Source organism: Pelecanus crispus, chromosome 4 (genome assembly GCF_030463565.1).
Source record: "Pelecanus crispus isolate bPelCri1 chromosome 4, bPelCri1.pri, whole genome shotgun sequence".
Taxonomy (NCBI): domain Eukaryota; kingdom Metazoa; phylum Chordata; class Aves; order Pelecaniformes; family Pelecanidae; genus Pelecanus; species Pelecanus crispus.
In genome coordinates this window covers 3,855,416-3,874,539 of record NC_134646.1, presented here as the reverse complement: position 1 = coordinate 3,874,539, position 19,124 = coordinate 3,855,416, and the positions used below count along the sequence as shown (strand labels likewise).

The 19,124-nt window shown below is 63.4% G+C and overlaps 1 protein-coding gene across 1 annotated transcript; it reads right to left on the bottom strand.

The window, feature by feature from the left end:
* Positions 1-3,448: 3,448 nt before the first annotated feature.
* Positions 3,449-15,208, bottom strand: RBPMS (RNA binding protein, mRNA processing factor). The gene is made up of 7 exons (XM_075709377.1): positions 15,149-15,208; positions 8,153-8,230; positions 7,805-7,843; positions 7,601-7,663; positions 6,339-6,489; positions 5,320-5,450; positions 3,449-3,511 (listed from the first exon to the last, which is right to left on the bottom strand). Exons 1-7 carry the CDS (start codon positions 15,206-15,208, stop codon positions 3,449-3,451), a joined length of 585 nt encoding a protein of 194 aa, XP_075565492.1.
* Positions 15,209-19,124: the final 3,916 nt, after the last annotated feature.

Sequence of the window (19,124 nt, the reverse complement as noted above, 5' to 3'; positions counted from 1 at the left end):
TTGGTTTGGTTTGCTTTGCTCTTTTCTTTTTTCCAAACTCCTCCTGGAGCAAGGAGGAGGAGACACTAGTACGTCAAGCGGTCTCTTTGCTGGTACGCTATCTCTGTAAAAGTTACCGATACTGCCCCAAGGGTGTTAGCAGCCTCCCTTCTTGTCTTTGCACATGGAAACATGGAAATGCTACACAGTGAGCTGCCGGACCGGCACAACCTTGACGCTAAAACCCCCGTTCAGCCCAGCGCTTTGGCGTCACGGTAGGCACGTGTGTAAGCCCCTCGGCTCGCTCAGGACTCGCGCCCGACCTCGAGTAAGCTGGCGAACCGAGGGTTTCTTGGTTTGTGGGTTTTTTTTTTTTTTCTTATACAGCAGTTTACGTTGCACGTAACAACTTCAAGCAGTCGTGGCAGGAGGAGGAGGCAAATTGTCACCTTGCTACATGTGCGGGCCATCTCTGCCCATCCCTGATCCGAGCCGTTGTACCATGCCGAAGCTTTGCACAGCAAGCTATTAACATAGCCTGAAGGTTAAAAAAAACAAATCACCGCTAGAAAGTTTCTGATTGTCCTGCCTGGTTGTCATTTGGTACAACTGGGAAGAAAATGGTAATACTGTAAGTGTCCACAGACGTCTTGCCAACACAGCTGGAGCAAAATTCCTGTGCCAGAGGGAGCACAATTCCTACAAACCCGAATCGCGCGTCTCGACGTCTGCACGCACGTGAACATCATGCCTTCGACATGCAGCTGATGGGGCGGGGGGGGGATAGAGACTCTTAATAACACGCGTTCGAAAGTCAAGCACAAAACCTGTGGTCTGACCCAGTGTAAGATTGTCCTATTTAGGAGGTTTGGTACAAAAATACTTGCTCTCGTTTTGCTTTTTTTTTTTTTTTTGTAGTCTGCTTTCCTATGGTTCTGTTTGAAAAGACTTTTCAAACGCTACAGCGATGCCTGTCAAACCATGCTTTCAGAAGTAACACACACTCTTTCTTACAAATATACAGTGTAAAAGAGGAAAATATTATTACTAGGTATGCTTTTCGTTTTTCTTCTAGGAGAGCAGATGTGTGATAGAGGCTGTGGGAAAGTCTTGGAGGAATCCAAACTTGTGTGAGGTTTTTTTTTTTTTCAAGCCTGTAACAACAGAGAGAGGTGTTAAAAAGAGAGAGGAAAAAAAAAGGCAGCCGCAGTCTCGGGCTGAGGCAAAGTCAAAAAAAGAAGGGGCTGTGGTTAATCTCCCTTCCTTCGTGGGGAAGCTCCTGTGCCGCAGCGTGGGGGAGAGGGAGGCTTGTTTTGGAAACGGGGAGAGGATGGGAGAGCAGCCCGTGCCGGGGCCGTGCTCCAAGGCCAGTTGTTTAACTGGGAAAGGGCAAGGTGGGAAATGCCTGTGGAGAGAGCCGGGGCTGCGGGCACCCCGGGGTGGCTCAGCCGGGCAGAGGGGAAGGACCCCACTGGTCCCAGTTTGCTGCTTCTGCTGGTTGTAGCCCTTGGGGTTTCAACTGAGGAGGTACCAGCTGGGAAGCCGAGAGTTAAATTTGAGCTGAATTTTGCACTTAAAGAGGAATTCAGTCTCTGTTGATCCAAGGCAGGAAGCGAGGACGGCGGCGAGATGAGATTACCGGGGGTAATTCAAAGCCGAGAGGCATTCCTCGGCTGTCGAAACTCGCGCCCCAGATAACGGCGATAAACGCGGGAACGGCAGAGCCGCGGTTCGGTGCCGTAGCGGCAGCGGCGACGCCACGCCGCCGGGCTTGATCCCAGAGACGTGCCCGTCTTCGCTGCCCCTCACGGACATCCCGCCGGCTTCCTCCCCCCTCTACCCCCTCCCCAAAGCAGCAAAACCCAAAGAGCCGCGTTCCCCCCTCGCGCAGCCGGGCCCTGTGCCGCAGCCTTACCAGCACACTGTGGTTTTGCGGAGAGCACGTCAACCCAGTAGCCGCCTTGGAAGACTCCATTAATACCCACAAGACTGACTGTAGGCCACCATCACACACCTGAGACCTGCGAGGGGACACAGCCGAGGGTTAGGGACGCTGGCAGGGGCCGAGGGCGGCGTGAGAGGTTATTTTGCAGTGGGGCTGGGGCCGGCGCTTCCCAAAGGAGCAGCTGGCAGCTTAACCCTGCGCTGATGGGCTCCGCGCGGCAAAATACAAGGAGGATGCAGGCGGGAGAACCGGGGCGGCAGCGAAACCCTTCGCCGGGCTGTGCCGTAGCCTTTCCCGGCTGGAGGAGCGCGGCGGGGAGCCGGGAGGTCCCCGACCCTCCTGTCCGGGCTGAGCCCATCCTTGCCGCCCATTGCGGCTACCAGGGTTGCTGCGGGCAGGCGGACCCGTTCCAAGGGATTCACTCATCTCCCCTTCCCAAATACGGCTCTGCTTACATTTTAGCTGGAAACATTGGCACGTCCCATATTTTGGAAGAACCACTGGTTCCCAAAGCCTCGCCGCTCCCTATTTTTATCTACTGGGCTTAAAATAGCCCGTAAACGCTTTGTGGATCCAAGTCTCGGCTCGGCTGCAGCCACGGCCGGGCCTCCTGCCCTCCCCGGGTGAACGAGCCCTGCGGCCACGGCCACGGGTGCCGGGCGGAGCGGCGGCACCGGCAGCCGACGCCGGAGCCTCGCCGCTTCCTTGGATCTGCTGGGGTTTCTCCGCAGGTGGGTGCGGATGTGGCGCAGGAGCCTTCCCGGCAGGCACCGGCAGCATTGCGGGGATGACGGCCAGGGGCAAGGCTGGGATCACGCCGCGCTTCTCGTTTTGGCAGCCCCGGCACCCTGGGCTGCCGGGAGAGTTTTCGTTAAGGTTTAACGAGGTGCTTGCGCCGCACCGGGAGGCAGAGGTTGCCGGGCGGCCCTGCTGCCGCGTTTATTTTGCAGAACTGCGCCGTCGCTACGCTCCCTGGGCGTGCAGCCCCCGCCGCTGCAACAGCCACGGACCCGCCTTTCCCTCCTGCCCGGGGTTTTTTGGGAAAACACGGGGGGGACAGCGGCAGAGACGTCCCCGGGGACAAGGAGGGTGCCCAGACCTACGGTGCCTGCCGGAAAGCAGCCCGGCCAGCGCGGGCGTAGGGTCTGGCCACCCACCCTGAGCTGCCGGGGACCCCAGGAGTCGCGGCGGGGGGGAGGTCGGGGTTTGGGTGGCCCCCAGCCCCACCACGCCGGCGCAGGAGGGTGGGAGCGGGGGGAGGTCGGGGTTTGGGTGGCCCCCAGCCCCACCACGCCGGCGCAGGAGGGTGGGAGCGGGGGGAGGTCGGGGTTTGGGTGGCCCCCAGCCCCACCACGCCGGCGCAGGAGGGTGGGAGCGGGGGGAGGTCGGGGTTTGGGTGGCCCCCAGCCCCACCACGCCGGCGCAGGAGGGTGGGAGCGGGGGGAGGTCGGGGTTTGGGTGGCCCCCAGCCCCACCACGCCGGCGCAGGAGGGTGGGAGCGGGGAGGCGGCACTCACCCGGCATTCAGCAGAACTGACGGGACTTCCAGCCCTGAGAACCAGCCTCGGAGGGAGGGAGCCAGCGCATCTGCAAGGACAAGAGGGGCACAGGGTGAGAGGGGTGACGGCCGCCCACCCTGGCAAGAGCCGGCTGCCTCTGCGCTCCCCTTTCCCAGCCTTTCCCAGGCACAGGGCCGAGGGAACGCAAGCAGTACAGCCATCCCAGCTCTGGTTCGGAGAGTAACGCCGTCCGGGGCCGAGCGCGGCCCCCGGCATCGCTGCCTGCAGCGGGACCGAGCCGGGACGACAGCACCGCGGTCTCACCGAGCAGGAGGTGGGCTCATCCCCTCTTAACGCCTGCAAAACCCGCGTGAGACGGGGGGCAGGGGGAAACATCAGACGCCAAAACCCGGCGGCTTGGTGCCGGGGCGGATCGATGCTCTGCCGGATAACGCCGCATCGGCCCCGCCGTCCTGAGGTTCCCTGTCCCGCCGCTCTCTGCAGGACCCAGCCGGGGAGGCCACCCTGCAGCGAGCAGCTGCGGTTTGGGTGCTGGCACCCTTCTCCAATGCCCCCCACCAAACCCAGACGGGGACGGGCTGTGACCCCAGCCCGGGCAGCGCCGCCTGCTTCACCGCAGCACCCAAGGGCGACGAGGAAGGTGCCGCCGCTGTCCTCCCCGCCGCGCTGGCTCGATAACCACGGCGGAGAATATTTCTTCTAGCGGCATCGAACATCAGGTCTCAGCCTGGGTTTTCCCAGCGGGCCCTCGGAGCCTCCGTTTCCTTCGCCGGCCATTTCCCCGGCCTCTCGAGCAGCGCAGGTGCTGCCTGTTAGCAGTTATTTGACAAGGCAAGTACATAGCTGCAATAATATTTACCGCCACTCTTCTATAAACAGCAGGGCCCAAAAAGCCGGAGTTTCATCCAAAGGCTGCGGCTGGTTTGTACGCCAAGCGCTTTTCCTCGCCCTCCCACTCAAACCAGCCCACGGCTGCCTCCGGCTCCCAGCGACAGCGGCTCCGGATAACCTGGCTCAATCCCGGCAGGCCGGGGCCAAAAGCCTTTCAGATGCAGCTTATCCGGCAAATCTGTTTCTGCATCCTCATTTCCTCCCGCTCACCGCCAAGCCGGAGCCGGCGGCGAGGAGCGAAAGCCGGGACGGTGTCCGGCGCGGCTGCTGGGGAGGCAGCTGCCCGTTCCCTACTCGCGGTGGGGGTCTCTTCCCGGCATCCCTGCGATGCCGCTGTGGGAAATGTCCCGAAGGCTGGCGTTGCAAAGAAATCCTCCACCGCCTCCGTTTCCACTTCTTCTTTCCCCCGCCCGAGGCGGGTGGTTGGTTTTTAGCAGCCGCCGGCTGCCGTCGGGGTCCGCCGGCGGTGGCAGCCAGCGGAAAAGCGCTTGTGACAAGAGCGTGCCTCGTCAATAAAAGATGGGTCCTCCATTTGCGCGTCGCTTGCCCTCTCCTCCCCGTCAGAGTCGCTTTGCTTCACACCCCGCCTCTGGCAAACCGCGTCCCAGCGACGCTCGAGGGCTTCGGCAGCCCCCGTCTCGCGCCGCGCCGGCAGCCGGACGGGGTCGTTCGGTGCCGGGAGCGATGGGGACGGTCCAGCCCCGGCGAGCACCCCTCATCCCTCCCTCCCCGCCTGGCGCGGGTGAGAGCGAAGGTAGGAAGGCAGAGAGAGGTGTTTTGGGGAGAGGCGGGCGGTGACTGCCCGCACGCCCCGCTGCCAGCGCTCAGCTCGGTTTGGGTGCTCTCCCTAAATCTCAGGGGGGTGGGAGGGTGCCTGTTAGCCGGGCAGAGGTTAGTGGTGCGGCCAGCACCGAGGGGAAGGGCGCGGGGGGTCCGGGGCGGGTGGGAGGGTGAGCGCAGTGATGGCAGATGGGTCTGAATTACCTGGGCGTGCAGTGAAGCGGGATAGGTGAAAGCAGGAGGAGGTAGAGCAGGTGCTAACTCCGCTGGGTACAGAGGGTACGGCCCCCACACTTCAGGGCTACTGGGGTAAAGTGCAGGCACTGTGAGCTCATCTGCAAGAAAAGAAGAAGGAGAGTTAACGGCGACCGACGGGCCGCGGCCCCCGCAACGCCACGTGCCGCTCGACGGCACCGCCGCTCCTTCCTTCTCCCCCCAACCCAAAGCAGGCGGGAGCAGGAGCAGAGCTTCCCCCCCCGGAGAAGCGCGGCGTGCCGGTGCCGCCGGCGAGAGCCGGACCCGCGAAGCCACCGCCGAACTGGGAGAACGCGGGGCTGGGCCGGTGGCGAGCGACGCCGTGGGGCTGAGCGCCGTCGCTGAGGGGCCGGGCTGGGCTCGTTGTCTCCAAGAAGGTTTCGTGACCCCAGGGGTTCCGGCGTCGGCGGGCGCGACGGAGGGCGTACGGCTCACGCCCGTACGCAGCAGCGAGGCGAGGCACCGGCGTCCGTGCGAGAAATGCTCTTCCGGCAGCAAAAACGGGAACGGCGCGCTCGCGGCAAGACGTCACCGAGGTCTCCGCCGAGACCCCCCGCCCTCCCTCACTCAGAAACTCCCCGGCGCGGCGAAGCGGCACCGTGGGCTCGTCCCGCGCCCACACGCCGGCTGCCGCAAGCCCCGGCGGCCTCGCCAGCGCCGGCAAGCCGCTTTTGGGGACCACTGGCCGCCAGCCGGCACGTGCCGCTGGGCTTGCAGCGAGCGGGCGCTGCTGCTTCAAATTGAACCTGGCGTTCCCCATCGCCACCCCGCCACGGCATCCCCGCTCCCTCCGGCATCCCGGCATCGCTACGTCCGCCCGTGATCTCTGCGCGACGCTGAATTGCCTGAATAAGGGGTTTTCCCGAGGTAAATGAGGATGGGGGGGGCGACTCCCGGCGCCTGCCACCCCAAAATCTGCTGGCGCTGCCACGCCGGGCTCCCTTGGGAGACCCGCGGCCGGTACTTACAGGGCTCCCGGGCGATGAACTGAGGTACGGCGGTGGGGAGAGGCGTGCTGGGGTTGGGGGTGCCCACCAGCTTGCTCTTGGCCATCTTGGTGTTGGCCTTGGCGAATTCCAGCCGCAGCGTCTGAGGGATCTCGGGGTCGAAGCGGATGCCCTGCGGGAGGGAAGGAGGCACGGCGGGTGGGCGAGCACAGCCGTGTGCCAGCCCCGCAGCAAAAAATAACTCCCAATTTTTATTTTTTTTTTTTTCAGCTTCCAGCCTTGAAATGAGCTAATTTGCCGGGCCCCGAGGCGGCTCGCGTTCCTCCGGCATCTTTAGCATCGGCACCATATTTGGCAGTCGGCATCCCGCGCAGCCGAGCTCTTATCCAGAGGGATTAGCAGAGCCAAAAAAAAAAAAAAAAAGTTTTACGTTGAAAATGAAGACAAGGGGAAAAAAAAGAACACCAAAAACCAAACAAAAACCGGGGGAGGAATTGGAGAACCGGCTCCACACGGTTCTCCCCGTGACTGTTTTGAGGAGTTTAACTCCGCAGAGGGAGGAGGGAGCTGCTAAAGGAAAGCGAAATCTGCTTTTTCTTTCGCAGCTTTAGCTGGGGTTTTCCCCGCTGAAGAAACAGGAGAGGCTGGGAAAGGCATCTCTCGCTGACTCCTATCTAAGGCTCTAATCCTTCGGGTTCAAGGCCTCCCGGGTGGCCTTGGGAAAGGCGAGAGGGATGCAGCCCCCCGGGAGGGAGGATGTGGAGGAGAAGCAGCCGATGGGGATGGGCTGGAGGGATGGGGATGGGTTGGAGGGATGGGCTGGAGGGATGGGGATGGGCTGGAGGGATGGGGATGGGCTGGAGGGATGGAGATGGGCTGGAGGGATGGGGATGGGCTGGAGGGATGGGGATGGGCTGGAGGGATGTGGATGGGCTGGAGGGATTGGGATGGGCTGGAGGGATTGGGATGAGCTGGAGGGATGGGGATGGGCTGGAGGGATGGGGATGAGCTGGAGGGATGTGGATGGGTTGGAGGGATGTGGATGGGCTGGAGGGATTGGGATGAGCTGGAGGGATTGGGATGGGCTGGAGGGATTGGGATGAGCTGGAGGGATGGGGATGGGCTGGAGGGATGGGGATGGGCTGGAGGGATGGGGATGCGATGGGGCCAGCTGGCACGGGAGATACACATCCCCAGGATGGAGGAATTCGGAGAGTATCCGGGGACGGGGAAAGGAGGGGAAAACAAATCCCGAAAAAACGGAGCCGGCCGGGCGCACTCACGTTCAGCGCGTTCTTCGCCGCCTCCGCCTCGGAGCGGCTGTCAAAGCTGACGAAGCCCACGGGCTGCGGAGGAAGGAGAGGAGGCACCGTCAGTCAGGCTGGTGGGGAGCAGGGGGGGGATCCCCCCAGCCCCGGGGACCGGCGGTGCCGGAGGAGGGTGGGAGCATGGGGTGGGATGCTCGCCCCGTTTTGAGCGGCTCCTACCTGCTTGGAGGTGAGTTTGATGAGAGACCCTTCGTAGCCCTGTGAGAAAAGAATAAAAAAAAAAAGGGGGGGTTGGTGGAGATCCCCACGATTCAGCTGCTCCTCGGCGAGGGGAACATCCCGCACCCATCACCCAGTGCGGTCAAAGCACCCGATGCCATTTTCCTACGGTTTATTCGCGGGGAAAAAGCCGCAGAAACTGGTTTCTCTGAATAAAATGACCAAATTAGACTTTTTGGGGGGGAAACCAGCGGGCTCCCAGATCCCACCAAGGTTGCTGGGGCCATGGGGAATGGGGCAGGGAGCCGGGCACTGCGCTTCCAGCCCCCCCCATCCTCAATCCGGTACCTTGAAGGGCCTGAAGAGCAGGTAGAGTTCCCGGGGCTTGATGTCCAGAGGCAACCCGCTGACGAAGAGCGTCCTCACCTAAAAAAAAAGAAGAAAGGAGGTTCCTGGGGATCCTCCCTCATCCCTAGCTTGGGGATACCCCGTGCCTCCCGCAGCCTTAGGCTAGAGGGACGATGCCAGCCTGAGGGGAACCTTGTGGGCAGCCAAAAGCTGGGGGGGATGCGGCATTTTTGGGAGGGGCACCCCCATCCTCGGGCTGACCGCGGAGCGAGCTGCTAAAACACCCTGGAAAGGTAACCGAGACCCATCCTCACCGCACCGAGCGTTCTCCGGGTCAAAAAGGCTGCCAGCATCCCAGCGCCTTCCGACCCCGGTCTGGCAAACGGGATCTCTCCCGGCATCGCCAGCAGCGCCCTTATCCGCAGACAATGCCTATTGTCTCCGATTAATTGCAGCAGCTCATTAAGAACCGGGAGAAGCGACCCCCAACTCTTCCTCCTGGAGGAATGGCCCTGTTTTGGAAGGGGCTGGTTTTAAGCAGCTTGTCCCCGATGTAGAAAAGTCAACCTTTTAAGGGGTTTTAATTCTTTTTTGGGTGGATCTAATGTTTGCCGTGGCGCAGCATCCTCAAAGCCGGGGCGGCTCGCAGAAATTCGGCTTCCACCGAGCCCGAGGGGGGACGTGGGGCTCCTCGGGGACGGGCAAACCCCACCTGGGCGAGACCCATACTGGGATGGTTTTGCTTTACAACCAGCTTGTAACTGGGGGAGCGGTGTGGGGCAGGAGAACCAGAGCTGGATCCGCTGCCGGCCCCTCGCTCCTTATCCCCAAAATCTCATCTAAACGCTTTGGTGACGGATGGCCGGGATGGCTCCCCTGGGAGCCTGGGGCTGACGATGGCCCCAACCAGCCCCACCTGGACCCCCCCACCCACGGCCCCAGGGCTGTATTTAGGCTCAGAGCCCGCTGAGTCTCAGCCCCGCTGCGTCCCCGTGGGTGGGTCGGACCCCGGCTGCCGTCGCCCACCAGCCCTGCTCTCGCCGGGGCACCCGGGGACGGTGCCCGTGTCGGTGGGGTCCCTGCCTCGCCATCCCCCTCGGCTCCGGGCTCCTTCTCGTGAGCCGGCCCCGCTCCTGCTGCTCCCACAGCATCTTACTGGCAGGTAATTCGCAGGATTTGAGGACTGTAGCTTATTTTTTTCAGGCACCCAAATACCTTGTGAGAGCTGGTCCGGAGGGGCTAGCCCAAGGTCACCTACCCTTGGGTGCCAAGCTGCCAGATTTGGGCTGAAGGAGCGGAAAAACTTGATTTTTTTTTTTTTTTTTTTTTTAAATTTTGGTTTTTTGGCCAGTCACCCTGCCCACCCCATTCCCTGGGACAGAGACATGCGAAACAGCCAGCCCAGGCCTATTCTTCTGCTGACATTTCTTCTTTCTCTTGCAGATAAGCTATCTACCCCATCTCCCAGCCTGGGAGCAGCAAACATTCCTGCTTTGTGTAACAAAAAACCTCTGTCTGACCTATATTATTAAATAACAAAAGGTACTCGGGGCCGTTTGCATACAGCCCTTGTGTCAACAGCCCCGGTGGTACCCAGCTGCTGGTACCCATGGCTGGGTGCGTGGGGGCTGCCAGAAAACAAGGCAGCCGCGAAAAAAGTACGGCCATCCCGCGCTTGGCTCCTCTGGGAAAGCAAGGCCTGCTCTTGGAAGGGAAGGGAAAGCCAGGGAAGGATGCTCAGGGCCTTGCCGAGAGCTCCAGGCTGGATGGGATCAGCGCAGGCACATCCTTGTCTCTTCCCAAGCCAGTTAGGCACAGCCCCGTAGCCGGTCCCCTCTACTGGGACCATCCGAGGTGGGCTGGGAGCCCCACCTCGAGGCGCTTTGGGGGACCCCCGCCAGCTTTCTGTGTATCAGCTGAGAGCAGAGGGTGACGGAGCACCCCAAGGTGCTCAATCCCGCGCCGTCTCCCGATGGAGTCACTGCCCGAACTTTTCCCAGCAGGGGCTGGGATTCATCCGGAGGAGCATCCCTCGCATCCATGAAATTCAATGCAAAGGCGGCAAATTTATGCTTTCCTAGGGGGAAAAAAAATATTCCCCTCCAGACAGGTCCACCCGAGCTGCCGTCCAGGGAATCGGCTCGCCGGACACGTCCACCCTCCCAGATGGATTTGCCTCCCCAGGAGGCTGAGCATCCCTGCGTGGTCCCCCCCGTCTCCATCATCCCTCCAGCCTCCGGTCCTCCCCGGCACGCTGCCTTCCCGCCTCTCCTCTCCCCGGGGAGCTGCGTGAAACCAGAGGCGTCAGAGATGGCTCTGGGGGAGAACCCGCTGCCAATTTGCCGCGTCCCTGAAATCCAAACCCCTGCGAGCCCAGATCGTTTAGCCCCGTAGCCCATAGCCTCGCAGCAGAGAGATGGGAGAGATAAAAAGACCCTGAAAAAACCCTCTGAAATTTGGCCTCGCGAAGGAAGGGCTTCTCTTCGGTAATGACTTGTTTTCTTTGAAAGTTCAAATGCGGGTCGGCCAAGTTTTAAACCGTAAAATTATACAGCGGCGAGCGGGAGAGGGAAAAGGGCTCCAAAGGATCCCCCAGCTGCTTTCCAGCCCCAAAAGGATGTTTGGGGGCCGGGGAGGGAGGTCATGGGTGCTCCCCATCTGCACCCCACAAAAGGGTGCTGGGAGGGGGGGCTGGCGTACCCAGCCAAAGGGATGTTTGAGTAGGTCCTACGTAAACAGCATCCTCTCGCCGGGCTGGGTAACAAGCAGGTGGGAGGGTTTGGGCTGCGTTAAAACGAGGTGGGATCGGCAGAGAAAGGGAGCGTCCTCGGGAATAATTCCCAGCGGGCTGGACGGATATCCTTCTGCCAAGGGAAAGATTTGAGGCGGAAATATTACTCCTGCCCTTAAATGGAAGAGGAGCTTCAGCCTGCAGGGAGCTGCTCCAGGCTTTCCTGTGCCGAGAGATCCCAGGGGCTCAGCCTCCATCCTCTACCAGAAACGCTCCCAGGGCAAAATCCTGCCTTTGAGAGGGGGAAAAAAAGCCTTATTAGAGAAATCGCCGGTCGGCAGGCAGGTATATGCACTTCCACAGGGGAAAAAAGACCCCTTCTCAGAGGTGAATCAGGCGAGACGGGCGCTCCCAAGGGTCTTGTGGGATGGGGCCAGACCTACAGCTCCCGAGCAAGGATTAGCGAAGGGCGCTGGAGCATGGCGGTGAGCTTGCCGCAGCCCAAACACCCCCGCTTTAGGACAGCCCAAAGTGTTTCGTTTCAATTCTGCTGCGCAGGCATTTTTTCTCAGAGTTTCTTCTCGGTGGAGAAACCAAAAGTTTCTTCCAGGTCCGAAGTGCCGACGTTTGCTCCGGGGAAGCCGCTGGCCATGGGTGCGGGACCTCACACCTCCTTGATTTCCTTCAGTGGGGACGACGGCTACGGGGCCGCAGGAGGAGCACGCCAAGTCCCTTTTCCACAGTCCTCCTCCGCTCCTGCCGCTGCGCCCCACAGCTCCCAAATTTCCTAGGGCCAGGGCCACTGGATCCCACCTCTGCCACCTCGCTCCTGGTTCCCAAATTGCCCAGGGCCGCTGGATCCCACCTCCGCCACCTCGCTCCTGCTTTGTCCCCTCCTGGCTTTTATCGTCCCTGCAGAAAGTCGTCTCCTCGCCTCTGCTAGTCTTCTCTTCTCTCCCTAGGAAGCCATCTCCATCACACTTCTGGCCCGTCCCTTTCACCTCTGCTCCTCCGCATCCCACCACCACCTTCTGCTGGCCCCAAAACACCACGTCCCCTCTGGGGCCAATTTAAGGGATGCTGGAGAGGGCCTGGGAGGGGGTTTGCTGGGACGGTCGGGGCTGAGGACGCGTGAGGAGCGGCGGGGACCTGGGCCAAAAGGTTGCTGGGGTCTCTTGACCACGGCTCGAGGATGGCCCCAGCACGGAGAGGTCCACGGCGGAGCCGCCGGCGGCCCTCCTCCTCCTCTTCCTCACATCAAGCCACAAGCCAGGGTTGTCTCCCGAAGTTAAGCAGGGAGGCATTTGGTTGCCTTGGAGCCCCATCAGATGCCGGGCGCCCCGAGGGATGCCGGGCGCCCCGAAGGATGCCGGGCGCCCCGAAGGATGCCGGGCGCCCCGAGGGATGCCAGGCGCCCCGAGGGATGCCGGGCGCCCCGAGGGATGCTGGGCGCCCCGAGGGATGCCGGGTGCCCCGAAGGATGCCGGGTGCCCCATGGGCACGGTCACGCTCCCCGGCCCCTGCACAAACCACCCCCGGCGGTGAACGTTAACAGGCCCGGGGGGCCGGAGGGGAGAGGCAGAAGGCGTCCGGGTGATTCATTCACGAGGCATTTAATCGCCTCCTTCAACCCCAGCTCCCCGGCCACCACCTTTCAGCGGGGGCTCGCTTTAATTCTCTACCAGCCGATTAGCCGCTTGACTGCCCGCCGCCGGCGAGGCACCGCCGGGCAGCCGGACCCCGGCGGGAGCGGGAAGGCGATGGCGCGGGGCTGCGACGGAGCCGTAAAATGGGGCAAGCCGAGCTCCCCCGCCTCCACCCCCCCGGCAAAGCGGGGTGCTGCCTCCCCCGCGGCGGGGTGCGTTCCGGCCCCGCGGGGATTAGTCCTTGCGTAAATACTCTCTCCGCTAATGGAGCGTCTTCCTCGGCTGGGTTTAGATTCCCGGGCTGTGTGTACGCACGCCATCAACCCGCAAAAGTCCCCAACGTAAACAAGGCTGAGGGATGCTGGCTCCCTCCGCCCCTGGGATGCGGGAGCACCGGGATCAGCCCCCGGCCCCGCCGCCCGCAGCCGTTCCTCTGGACCAGCGGCCAAATGTCCGGCGGAGGACGGGAGAAGAGGAGCAGCCATCGGGGAAGAGTGAGTCCGGAGCTGCCGGGGCTGGAACGAGGAAGCGGCAGAGGAAAAGCCAGCGAGAAGCCAAGGGAGCAGATGGGGGATTGCAACAGAGCGGAGGAGCGGCGGGCACGGGCGGGGGTCACGCACGGCCCTGTCCCGCCCGGGGCTTGTTCCCAAACCCTCCAGACCTGGCGCTTCAAGGAGAAAAGGAAGCAGGAGCATGGGGTGGGGGGGATGCGATACAGGGGCCACGGGGGCAAACTTTATCCATCCACTGGGCACCTTCCCCCCCACTCGAAACTCCCTGGGGTCCCCTCCCCAAACCCCAGTCCCCTGGGACGAGGGATCTGGCATGGGATGGGGGATGAGGGCCATGAGCCGGGCTCTCCGGAGCCGTTCCGCTACCAAATAAGGCCTCCGTCGAGCCTTTTACATGCCGTTCTCGCCCGGCCGGAGTGACGTGACCTCCTTTCCAAATTGCTCTGCCCCCCGCCAGGCTCCTTCGTTGGGGAACCCCCCCCCACCCTGGCTCACAGCTCCCCTACCCCGGGGGGGGGCCCTCCCGGGGCGAAAGCCAGGGGGATGGGGAGGCCACCCCGGGGTGCCAGGAGCCGGCAGCCGGACTCCTGCCAGCCCGGGGAGGAGGCAGGAGCCGAAGTGGGGGCTTGTCCCACCTTGCAGCACCCTGATCGACCTCCCCGGGATGGGCGCTGCTTCTCCCTCTTATTTTTTTTTTTGGGGGGGGGGGGCATGAGGCTGGAAGGCAAGCCCCGGGGAGGGGAGAGGTTTGCAAGGCGCAGTAGCCGGGCAACCCCCTTCCCCTTCGCTTAAGCAAATACTCGACAGCACCGGCTCTTCCAGCCAGGGCTGGGAAAAACTCGTGCAGGGAAAAATACCTGCCTGGCACCGGAGGAGCCCAGCTTGCAAGCACGGGTGGCCACCGCCCTCCTAACGCGTCCCCAGCATGGCGGGGGGGGACCCTGGCGCCTCATGCCATCCCCTCCAGGGACCCCTCGCATCCAGCGTCATCCCCCCCGGGCAGGGCTGCAAGGTCAGGGGGGTCCCCAAAGGCCAGCGACGGCCGGGCCCCTCGTCACCCCCCGGATCCAGCGAGGGTTGCCCTTCGCCGGCACGGCACGTGCCACGGCGTCGGGAAAGGCCACGAGGCTCCGTGGACGTCTCCCGCTGCCGTGCCCGTCCCAGCCGCGTCGTCCCCCGCCAGGACCCCGCAGCATCGTCTGCCCCGCGCCCCGCGAGGCTGCCGGCGGACAAATTCCCCGTTATTGGAGCGCTTTGGGAAACTTTGGGAAGTTTCAGGCCAGAACTGCCTCTGGAATAAAGAAACCAAGGTAGGCGACAGCAGGCGAGCAGCTCTGCGGCGCGTCCCGGTGTTATCAATCAAGCGCGGACCCCCACCGAAAAGCCGGCGGGGACGTGGGGGAGCGGCCCAGTGGGTGAAAGTGGAGGAGGAGATCCTATCTGCCTGCTCTCACCCTCCCAAAGTCCAAATTCCCATCTCAAGGTCACGGGTAAAACCAGGAACTTCGCGGTTGCGAGGGGAAAAAAAAAAAAACACAACCCTGCGCTCGTCCCCCGTGGCGGGGCGTGGGGTTTGTCTCCCGTGGGGACGAGGGTGTTTCGTGCATCTTTGGGGGGGAGACCCGCTGGAAGGGGGACGCCCAGCCCGCTCGGTGCGTGGCACCCACCGGCACCCCACAGCACCGGGGGGGGTGAGGCTCTTTCCCCCCCGCACCCCCGCGGAGCTGCACGTCCCGAGTGGGGACGCTGCGCCCGGAGGTCTTGGTGGGTGGGGGGTGCGGGGACACGCGGGGGGGATGCGGTGGCCCCGCCACGGGTTTGGGGGGGGGGGTGAGGGGTGTGGGGGGTGTCCCCCCGGGCTGCGCTGCCCGCCGCCCCCCCTGCGTGTGTGTGTGTCCCCCCCACGGGTAGCTGGGGCGGGGGACACCGACCGCACCCCCCCGCAGCGTGTCCCCCTCCCCGCGTGGGGTGCGTGGGCACCCGCAGAACGCACCCCCCCACCCCGGGGGGGGGGGGGGATCACGGGTGGGGAGGGGGATGCCGCACCCCCCCCGCCCCGAGGTTTTGTGTGTGCCCCCCCCCCCCCCCGTGCCGCCGCCCCCGCTACCTCCTCCTCGGGCAGCCCGGTATCGGCGGGGCCCTCCCGGTCGGCGGGGAGGCTGCTCATGGTGCGTCCGGCCCCGCTCCTCGTCCCGCCGGCGGCAGCCGCGTCCGGGGCGGGCGGTGCTGAAGGCTGTGGCCGCCGGCGGGCAGCGGCGGGGCGGGGGGGACGGGGGACGGGGGACGGGAGCGGGGCGGGGCGGTGGGGACCGGGGGAGGGACCGGGGCGGAGGGGGAGGGAGGGAAGGGGAGCGGGGGGGGATGGAGGGGAGCGGGGTTGAGGGGGGAGGGCTGGGGGCGCGGGGCACGGGGGGAGGGATGGGGGAAGGGGGGGGTGGGGCGGAGGGTTGGGGGGAGGGGGGTGGGGGGACGGAGCACGGGGGTGGGGGACAGGACAAAAGGCTGGGGACACGGGACATAGGGCTGGGGACACAGGACATAGGGCTGGGGACACGGGACAGAAGGCTGGGGGCACGGGGTTGGGGTACAGGGCACAGGGTTGGGGACACAGGGTTGGGGACACAGGACAAAAGGCTGGGGACACGGGACATAGGGTTGGGGACACAGGACAGAAGGCTGGGGGCACGGGACATAGGGTTGGGGACACAGGACAGAAGGCTGGGGGCACGGGGTTGGGGTACAGGGCACAGGGTTGGGGACACAGGGCACAAGGCTGGGGGCACAGGGTTGGGGGTACAGGAAGAAAGGCTGGGGACACGGGACATAGGGCTGGGGACACGGGACAGAAGGCTGGGGGCATGGGGCACGGGGTTGGGGGTACAGGGCACAAGGCTGGGGGCACAGGGTTGGGGGTACAGGACACAGGGTTGGGGACACAGGGTTGGGGGTACAGGACAAAAGGCTGGGGACACGGGACATAGGGTTGGGGACACAGGACAGAAGGCTGGGGGCACAGGGTTGGGGTACAGGGCACAGGGTTGGGGACACAGGGTTGGGGGTACAGGGCAAAAGGCTGGGGACACGGGACATAGGGTTGGGGACACAGGACAGAAGGCTGGGGGCACGGGGTTGGGGTACAGGGCACAGGGTTGGGGGTACAGGGCACAAGGCTGGGGACACAGGGTTGGGGGTACAGGGCACAGGGTTGAAGGTACAGGGCACAAGGCTGGGGACACAGGGTTGGGGGTACAGGGCACAAGGCTGGGGACACAGGAAAGAAGGCTGGGGACACGGGACACAAGTTTGGGAATACAGGACACGGGGTTGGGGATGGAGGACACAAGGCTGGGGACACGGGACACAAGGCTGGGGGCACAGGGTTGGGGGTACAGGACGAAAGGCTGGGGACACGGGACAGAAGGCTGGGGGTACAGGGTACAGGGTTGGGGGTACAGGGCACAGGGTGGAGGGTGCAGGACACAAGGCTGGGGACACAGGACACAAGTTTGGGAATACAGGACACGGGGTTCGGGACGCAGGACACAAGGCTGGGGGCACAGGGTTGGGGGTACAGGACAAAAGGCTGGGGACACGGGATAAAAAGCTGGGGACACACGACCTAGGGTTGGGGATAAAGGACACAAGGCTGGGGACATGGGACAGAAAGCTGGGGGCATGGGACATAGGGTTGGGGACACAGGACATAGGGTTGGGGATAAAGGACACAAGGCTGGGGACATGGGACAGAAGGCTGGGGGCACGGGTTACAGGGTTGGGGGTACAGGGCACAGGGTTGGAGGTACAGGACAAAAGGCTTGGGAGATGGGACAGAGGATTGGGAATACAGGACACAGGGTTGGGGACACAGGACAAGGCTGGGGACACGGGACCGAAGGCTGGGGACATAGGGTTGGGGGTACAGGACAGAAGGATGGGGACACGGGAAAAAAGGCTGGGGACATGAGACACAGGCTTGGGAATACAGGACATGGGGTTGGGGACACAGGACACAGGGCTGGGGACACAGGACATAGGGTTGGGGGTACAGGACAGAAGGCTGGGGACAGGCTGGGGACACGGGAAAGAAGGCTGGGGACACGGGACACAGGATTGGGAATACAGGACATGAGGCTGGGGACGCGGGACACAGTCCCAGGGACACGGGACACAAGGCCAGGGACACAAGACATGCGGCTTGGGAGATGACCACAGTCCCGGGGACACAGGGCACAAGGCTGGGGACTCGGGACACAAGGCTGGGGGCCACAGGACAGAAGGATGGGGACACAGGCTGGGGACACTGGACACAGGGTTGGGGATACAGGACACAGGGTTGGGGGTACAGGACACAAGGCTGGGGACACGGGACACAGGGCTGGGGGCCACAGGACACAAGGTTGGGGACACAGGGTTGGGGATATGGGACACAGGGTTGGGGACACAGGGTTGGGGCCACAGGGTTGGGGGCCACAGGACACAAGGTTGGGGACACAGGGTTGGGGGCCACAGGACACAAGGTTGTGGACACAAGGTTGGGGGCCACAGGACACAAGGTTGGGGACACAGGGTTGGGGGCCACAGGACACAAGGTTGGGGACACAGGGTTGGGGGCCACAGGGTTGGGGGCCACAGGACACAGGGTTGGGGACACAGGGTTGGGGACACAGGGTTGGGGGCCACAGGACACAGGGTTGGGGACAGAGGGTTGGGGACACAGGGTTGGGGGACACAGGACACAAGGTTGGGGACACAGGGTTGGGGACACAGGGTTGGGGGCCACAGGACACAAGGTTGGGGACAGAGGGTTGGGGACACAGGGTTGGGGGCCACAGGACACAAGGTTGGGGACACAGGGTTGGGGGCCACAGGGTTGGGGGCCACAGGACACAAGGTTGGGGACAGAGGGTTGGGGACACAGGGTTGGGGCCAGAGGACACAAGGTTGGGGACACAGGGTTGGGAGCCACAGGACACAAGGTTGGGGACACAAGGTTGGGGACACAGGGTTGGGGACAGAGGACACAAGGTTGGGGACACAGGGTTGGGGACACAAGGTTGGGGACACAGGGTTGGGGGCCAGAGGACACAAGGTTGGGGACACAGGGTTGGGGACACAGGACACAAGGTTGGGGACACAAGGTTGGGGACACAGGGTTGGGGATACGGGACACAGGGTTGGGGACACAAGGTTGGGGACACAGGGTTGGGGGCCACAGGACACAAGGTTGGGGACAGAGGGTTGGGGGCCACAGGACACAAGGTTGGGGACAGAGGGTTGGGGACACAGGGTTGGGGACACAGGACACAAGGTTGGGGACACAAGGTTGGGGACACAGGGTTGGGGGCCACAGGACACAGGGTTGGGGACACAGGGTTGGGAGCCACAGGACACAAGGTTGGGGACACAGGGTTGGGGACACAGGGTTGGGGGCCACAGGACACAAGGTTGTGGACACAGGGTTGGGGACACAGGGTTGGGGGACACAGGACACAAGGTTGGGGACACAGGGTTGGGGACACAGGGTTGGGGGCCACAGGGCACAAGGTTGGGGACAGAGGGTTGGGGACACAGGGTTGGGGGCCACAGGACACAAGGTTGGGGACAGAGGGTTGGGGACACAGGGTTGGGGGCCACAGGACACAAGGTTGGGGACAGAGGGTTGGGGACACAGGGTTGGGGACACAGGACACAAGGTTGGGGACACAGGGTTGGGAGCCACAGGACACAAGGTTGGGGACACAGGGTTGGGGACACAGGGTTGGGGACAGAGGACACAAGGTTGGGGACACAGGGTTGGGGACACAAGGTTGGGGACACAGGGTTGGGGGCCAGAGGACACAAGGTTGGGGACACAGGGTTGGGGACACAGGACACAAGGTTGGGGACACAAGGTTGGGGACACAGGGTTGGGGATACGGGACACAGGGTTGGGGACACAAGGTTGGGGACACAGGGTTGGGGGCCACAGGACACAAGGTTGGGGACACAAGGTTGGGGACACAGGGTTGGGGGCCACAGGACACAAGGTTGGGGACAGAGGGTTGGGGACACAGGGTTGGGGACACAGGACACAGGGTTGGGGA